The following is a 7,457-nucleotide window of genomic DNA, read 5'->3' as shown; positions in this document are numbered from 1 at the left end:
TATATATATATATATATGTATATGACACACACCCACCCCTTTAATAAGGTACCCCTCACAGTGGGTTAATATAGTGGCAGTCTGAGTCCACCATCAGATGGTGAATCTTCCGTAGAGATTTACAGCTTCTGAACCATGAGGGGCAGGAACCAAGTCAACAGCACTGGGTTTGAAAGGTTTTCTTCTAGAAAACGTGAGGGTTCTGTTTCTTCTAATATCTCACACGTCGTCTACGAAGTAAGTGTGCAGTAATAGCATATGAACAAGTTTGGAATATTTCAAGAATGACCAGAATGTGACACAGATACACAGCGAGCATGTACTGTTGGGAAAACGGAGCCGACAGGTATGATTTGGTCAACACAAGGTGGCCACCAGTGGTCAGGCTGCAACAAACCCAGGATCTCTGAAGCCCAGTAGAGCGAACTGCAATAAAGTGAGGCCTGTCGACAAGGTTGCCGACAAGGAAAGATGGCCAGTGCTGTGGACCTGTGGACAGGTGGGTGTCAGAGAGTGTCTCCATAAGGAGACTTGGGGCACAGTGAGTCACATGTTGGACTGTTAACCAGAAGGTCGGCAGTTTGAATACATCGACCTCTGGGAAAGGGAGAGGCGAGGCTATGGGAAGCCAAACTTTATACCAAATATTATATGAAAACCCTTGTTCAGGAATTGAAGGAATTACAGATACAGATATATAAGTTAGGATTTCTCTTGTGTTTGTTCCCTGCAAGACAGGAGACAGCAAGGGGCCCCCTACAGAGGGAGTGTTACTTCCTGAGCTAGAGTTCACCCTGAGGCATCAAGGTTAATAGATAAGGGTAAACCAAATTCTTGCATTTGTGAACCCCTCCTTCCTGAGTCAAGCAGAAGGTTTTCTATAGAAAGAGCTTGGCTTCATTTGCATTGAATTCTCTTTGTGATTTACTTCCTGATAATTTTCAATAAAGACACAGAGAAGCTTGGCTTGGGGTCTTCAGTGGAGAACTGCTGGCCCCCTGTTTTATACTCTCTGCTCTATCACATTCCTGGCTGTTTGTCTCTTTATTAATAATTATAAAATTATTCCATTCTTTGGGACCCTTGGTCTGCAACATGAGGCAATGTGCCCCATTGAGATTTACAGCCTAGGCAACCCAGTGGAGTGAGCGGGAGTTGGAGTTGGCTTGAGGGCGGCAGCGGTTTGGTTTGCTTTTTGGAGGAATTCTCGGGTTCCTTTTCCCTGGAGCGCCTGGCCCCACCACCCGGCTCTGTCGCCTGCCCCCACTCTCCCAGCCTTCCCGTTCATCAGCTTTGTGATCCCAGACAAGACCTGTGTTTCTCCATCTGTGTGGTCACAGTGAGCTTATCCGTTCATTGAGAGGGTTCAGAAAGATGTGATCTCCTAAAGAACACGTCCTGCCAGGTGTCAGTCACTGCCATCCAAAGCAAGCAGCGGGCAGGGAAGTGAGACCTGGTGAGCCAGGAGCCCCAGAAGTGCCTTGTGGTTCTGGGTTTCGAAGGATTTCTGGGTTTGGCAGGGTTCAGTCTCACACTCTCCTGTCCCCCTCTCTTAGAGGAAAGGATTTGGGGTTTCCTCTCTAACAGCTTTCCACCTTACACAGGTTCCAGCTCTCACAGGCATCACTGGACCTGGCTGTGCCGAGCCTGTCCCCTCTGCAGTGGGGTAAGAGGGTGACTCTTTCCTCTCTCTCTCTCTCTCTCCCCTCCCCCGTAGGTGATCCCCTCACTCCCCCAGGCCTCGTACAGGACAGGCCCTGGTGGCACAGTGAAGTAAGCTGACGGAGAAGTTGGTGGTCTGATCCACTAGCTATTCCTGATGAGAAAGGAGGCAGCCTGCTTCCTGAGGATTGCGGCCTGGAGACCCTGCGGGAGCCTCTGCTCTGGCCTGTGGGGTCTGTGAGCCGGGATCCAGGGGCCACTCAATCACAGAGGGTTTTGTTTTTTTTTTTTTCCTTTCTTTCCAGAACTGGGGCAGAGGTCAACAAGAACAGAAGGAAGGAGGGCCAGGCCTGCTCATAGGGTGGGCCAGTTTCTCCCCTCCCAGCACCCCCACTGTGGCTCCAGCACCCACAAGGGAGCAAGTGGAGGAGGGTTTTAGAATGCCAGTTTCAGGGGAAACAAAAGCTCTTTGTCATTTGTTTCTGGACGAGGAGGGAGGCCGAGGGACCAGCGGCCTGTGGCTTGTCTCCCTTCAGGTTTCTGGGAAGACTAGGGAGGGCAGGTCAGAGAGGGCACACAGACCCCAGCCCGTGTCAGATTGCGCACCTGATCTGCACCCACATCACCCTCCCAGGAGCCAGTCCTGAAAAAGATGGCCTCCTCGGCCTCCCCACTGAGATGAGACCTGATACATTTGGGCTGGAGCCTCTGCAGCCCCCCAACTCGCTGTGATTCCATGGTGCAGTCAAGCTTGAGGAACTGCCAAACTGGAGAGGATTTCTGTATGAGGGATAGACACCTCACCCCCCGAAAATCCTAAACACATTCAGCCCAAAGTCAGCTTGGGGAAGCTGCTAGAGTCAGGTGGAGGTCCCACCCTTGGTGAATCATACGCGCCTGGGAAGACCCAGGGACAAGTCGTGCATTTTTCATGAAATGAAATTCATGCCAGGTCATATTCTTGCTCATTTCTTTGGCTTTAAAATGTTCTTTCATGAAATATCACTTGCAATAAATAGCAACTGGCAATCCTGTGTCAGTCCTCAACCTCTCTCGTCTTCCCTTCTCTTTAATTTTACAAAAGGAGTCGTGGTGGCATACATTAGGCTGCTACCAGAAAGGTCAAAGGTTGGTAGCCACCACCTCCTCCCTGGAAGCAGACAGTCAAGATTCACAGGCACAGAAATATGCTACACGGGGCTACTGTGGGAGGGGATCGGCCAGCGGTAGCAGGTTTGGTTCTGAGTCTACATCTGGAAATCGCTGTTTTGGAATCCCTGACCTGTGTGAGTAAATTTCTAACCTGGAACTAGGAGCCTGCCCTTGGGCTCTGGGACTCCACAGACACTGTCCCCGCCATCCTGTGGCTTCCTTCTCCTCTGTGGCCAGCCAAGTGGTTCAGAGCCCCTCATGCAGAGGGCCACACAGCCCACGCTCCTGGAGTGCCAGTCCCTCCTACCCTGCGTCCCTTCTAGACTAAACACCCACTTCTTCCATTCTCTCTTTTTGACGGCATAGTGGTTAGAGCATCCACCTGCCAAGGAAAACCTCATGAGTTCAAGCCCACTAGCGACTTCACAGGAGACACCCTGAGTGGCAGTTCCGCCCTGCAGGAATGGATACTCCTGGCAGCGGGTGTGTCGTGACCTCTCTGTCTCCCTGGGGACTCAGCTACCATGGAGACGCCACCCAGAAACAAGAAAGCAATGCCTGAGTGCTCAGTTTGTCCTCGACTTTTAGGATATGTAATGGCATACAGTAAGCTTCTCTGAGTGTTGCATTAAATGCTTTTGAAGTGTGTGTACTTATTTTAAGTATCTTGACAAAAATTGGGGGAGCTCTGGCAGTGGTGTCTGCGGGAAGCTGTACTGCTAACTCAGGAGCCAAGCATCTCTGGTGGTTCTAATCCACCAGCAGGTCCGTGGCGGAGAGGCAGTCTCCTCCGTGCTTTGGAAACCCAACAGAAGGTCAGCTGAGAGTCTCAACTTGATGGCAGTACGTTTACGGACAATTAGCAAAGACCCACTTTGTCATCATTTCATACTGGCTTGTGCCTTCAACTGGACGTAGAAGTGGCTGTAATTTCTATGGAAGCAAACGACCAGGACTCGTTCCTTTTTTGTTACACTGAGTGGTGTGAACCTGCACGTTTTCAGGTCCCTGTGGACCGCAGACCATCTGCACCACACGGGGACTGAAAGGACCCATTTTCTTTAACACCCAGCCCTCCTCATCCCTCCACACATGATTCCAGGGAGACTCTCTCCATACCACCTCCTGGAGAACCCTTTCAGACGGGACCTGGACTCTACGGTCTGTAACCGAATGTCATTATTTTGCAACTGACCCCTTGCTTCCCAAGATAATACACTAACAGACGCATTTTGTTTCCACCCTATGGGACCTGGAATGAGTTTGCTGGGACTCAGTGGGTAGACAAGTGCGTGAGCTCAGGGAAAGGAGAGGCAAGCAAAGTGTGGGTGCCTCCAGGGCTCCCCAAACTCCCAGGCTAGCTCTGCTTGACTGGCCACCCAGAAGGAAAGCTAAATGCCTGTGAAGTCTTGGGTAACTGGAACCATCACCTGCCAAGGGCAGACTCTCAGATTTCTCCTCGTGGGTCCAAGATGAAAAGAAGGTGCCCAGGGCAAACGGAGGGCGGGAGCCCACAGGAGGGGGACTTGGACTGTGACCAGTATCAGCCCCAGTTCAGGGAGTGTGCCCGGACTGGTGCTTACCAAACAGAGCAGGGAGGAGGGAGGGGAGCGGGTGGGTGGGCGGAGGGCAAGCCTGGCCCCGGTGCCGGCTGGGGACCCCCGGCCAAGCTGGAAACCCGGACACTTGGACTCCAGCCTTAAAAGATCGAGTCTGGAGGTGGGACGTTGCCCAGGACAGTTCCCGTCATGGGACACGGGAGAGTCATTCCGATCAGGGCAGGCGTGAACCAACGTGCCAGACGCGCCCGCGTGGATCCAGAGGTGGGACCCCGCTGAGAGTTTGCCCCGGTGGAGGCTCCAGGGGCGCAGGGTCCCGGCAGGGAGCCACCCTCGAGGGCTGGCCCCAGGCGCCCCAGGCTGAGCCCGCGCCCTCCCCGTCGGGCCGAGCGCGCACCTACCTGGCCCGGGCCACCGGCGTGGGATGCGAGCCCCTCGCCGAGGAGTACAGGGCGAGCAGGAACCCCGAGGCGGACGCCAGCAGCAGCAACAGCCGCCGGAGGCCTGGGCCGCGCGGGAGCCCCATGCGCCCCAGCCGCGGGCACGCCGTCCGCTGCTAGCCGGGAGAGGGACGTCCCGAGGGCAGGGCCGCCCGGCGGGGTGACGCCCTGTCCCGCCCGCCCGGTCGAGGGGAGGGCCCGAGTCACGCCTGCGGGGTGCAGGGCGCAGGGGAGAGGCCACCTGCCGCAGAGGCCGCGCACTGCGCTTCCTCCAAAGGTCCCGCGGGCAGTTTCTGGGACCTGGCACCCCCCCCCCCAGCCCGTCCTTCGAACCTGTTCTGGGGGGTGGGTAGGAGCTGGCCGGCTTTCAGGCCCCCATGGGATGGCATTCCTCTTACAGAAGGACCACAAGCTGGTCCCCGCATCACCAGGAAGGGCAGGGAGTAGGATTTGGGAGTAACAACAGGGCTTAGGGAAGGGAATCCGGGGCTTAGAACCCCCAAACCCTGTGCAACACTCCAGATTCCAGGAGCTTGCAAGGAGGCGGGAGGCCGGCCCTGGCCACATTCCCTCTGTTCTGCCTGTTGTGGAGCCTGGATGCCGCCGTAGTACGCCGTAGTACCTCCGGGACAAGGCTCCCCTAAAAGGCTCGGGGCAAGAGGTTAGCCAGACGCATGCGCTTAGGAGCAGGGTCACGCACTCACACACACCGGGTACCCCAGGTGCTGGGCACTCAGACACACCTTGCTGCTTCTTTGCTGAGGCAGCCAGTACAGGTAGTTCGAACCTGTGCCATAGTCCCCAACACCTGACTTTTGGGGAGTAGAGCATAAGGATTTTCTCCTGAGGCCACTCTGCGCGGACCTGAACTTCCAGTTTTTTGTTGGCAGAAAGTAGCGTGTGCACCACCCATGAGTTCTTGCTGATGGATTTAGGGGCTTAAGTCTTTCTGTTTCAGTGTTTATGGTTCTCAGCCCCCCAAATCGTGAACATGCTACTGTGTTTCCTAAGTGTGTTGAGCCCCTAAACTCCATCCCCGCTCCTCCCTCAGTAAATCCCTTACCTTTCACCTCATGGAAGACAGGAGAGCCTCTGTTTATAAAGGTACCCTGAGGCTAAGCGGTTAAAAATTTGTGGCAGTTGAAAAGCAAGGAACTCGTGAAATATTATACAAAATGGGTGACCCTGGAGGACATTATGCTGAGTGAATTATCTCAATCACAAAAGGACAAACACTGCAAAGTGCCACTGTTGTAAAATAGGACTGACATCCGGGTTAGGGGGAGACTAAGAAAGACTATACTGCATTGAAAGAGATGAGGGAGAGAGCTGTTTAAAACGATATGTGATTAGGTATTATTGTCATGACAGGAGTCCAGAAGGAAGGCTGCACAGTGGAGTGGCCTTGGGGGAAGGATTGCATAACAATGAAAGAATTTTTCTTTTCTTTTTCAAAGAGAAGAGTGAATTAGAGGGGAGGGGTGGGCAGGGAGAAAAGTGCAACAATGAGTGAATGGAAACCCAAAGTCTCTGTAAACTTTCATTAAAATTAATTTAAAAAAAATTCTGCGGCTAAGAGAAAGGTCAGCTGTTGGAGCCCACCAACCACTCCTTGGGGAAAAAGAAAGTGTGTCGTTTCTGTAAAGGCCACAGCTCTGGACACCGTGTGGAGCAGTTCTGTTTTTACATGGCTGATGGTGCTGTGAACTGGATTTGTGGACAGGGAATTGTTGTTAGGTTCTGTGGAGTTGAATATGACCCACAGTGACCCTATGAACCCTGTCATATCCTGCACCATCCTGACACACTTGAGCCCATTGCTGCAGTCATCTTGTCAATTCATCTGGTCAAGGGTCTTCCTCTCCGTCGCCGACCCTCTACCCTTCCAAGCGTCATGTCCCTCTCTAAGGAACAGCCCCTCCTAGCAACATGCCCGAATTATGTGAGTCAACGCCTCATCATCCTTGCCTCCAAAGAGCACTCCGGCTGCACCCTCTCCAAGACATATTTATTTGTTCGGTTGTTATGTGCCATTGAATCACCTGTGACTCATAGCAACCCTGTGTACAACAGCTCTGAATCCTGCCCTGTCCTGAGCCAGTCTTACTGACTCTGCACACCTAATCCCATGGCCCCAGTTATTGGGTCAGTCGGTCTCATCTGGGGTCTTCCTCTCCTGTTCTGTCCCTTCGCCCTTCCAAGTGAGATGTTCTTCTCCAAGGACTGGTCTCTCCTGATCATGTGCTCAAAGTACGTGAGACAGAGTTTCAAAATCCTTGCCTCCAAGAAAAAACTTGGTTTCGCTCTCTCCAAAGACCTGTTTATTTTCCTGGTGGTCCATGATATGTTCAAGACTCTTCTTCAGCACCACAACTCAAAGGCATCAATTCTTCTGTCATCCTTAGTCATTGTCCAGCTCTCTGATGTACATAGTATGGTGTAGCATTAAACTTGCAAAATTAGCCACCGCTACATCCAACGTCAAGGGGGTCCTCTTCTCAGGAACCAGAGCTGGCACCCCACCTGCCTCAGTGACATAGACCCAGGGGTGCATTAGCCAATAAATAAGGGACACAACTGGGTTTACTTGGCTGTTGATGAGTGTGTAGGGAACAATTTCACCACGTATGCGTAAGCCGGGGCT

The 7,457-nt window shown here is 53.0% G+C and overlaps 1 protein-coding gene across 1 annotated transcript in view; it reads right to left on the bottom strand.

Moving 5' to 3' along the window:
• Positions 1 to 2,400, bottom strand: part of ST6GALNAC2 (ST6 (alpha-N-acetyl-neuraminyl-2,3-beta-galactosyl-1,3)-N-acetylgalactosaminide alpha-2,6-sialyltransferase 2) — a 15,450-nt gene extending 13,050 nt beyond the window's left edge. The window contains exon 1 of the mRNA XM_006886355.1: positions 2,269 to 2,400. Within this exon, the coding sequence (XP_006886417.1) occupies positions 2,269 to 2,400 (132 nt within the window). The remainder of the gene's footprint in view (positions 1 to 2,268) is intronic.
• Positions 2,401 to 7,457: the final 5,057 nt, after the last annotated feature.

This window comes from Elephantulus edwardii, unplaced genomic scaffold (genome assembly GCF_000299155.1).
Source record: "Elephantulus edwardii isolate Elephantulus edwardi_28Jun2011 unplaced genomic scaffold, EleEdw1.0 scaffold00048, whole genome shotgun sequence".
Classification (NCBI taxonomy): domain Eukaryota; kingdom Metazoa; phylum Chordata; class Mammalia; order Macroscelidea; family Macroscelididae; genus Elephantulus; species Elephantulus edwardii.
The sequence above is the reverse complement of the archived record's forward strand: the minus strand, read 5'-3'. Positions and strand labels throughout refer to the sequence as shown.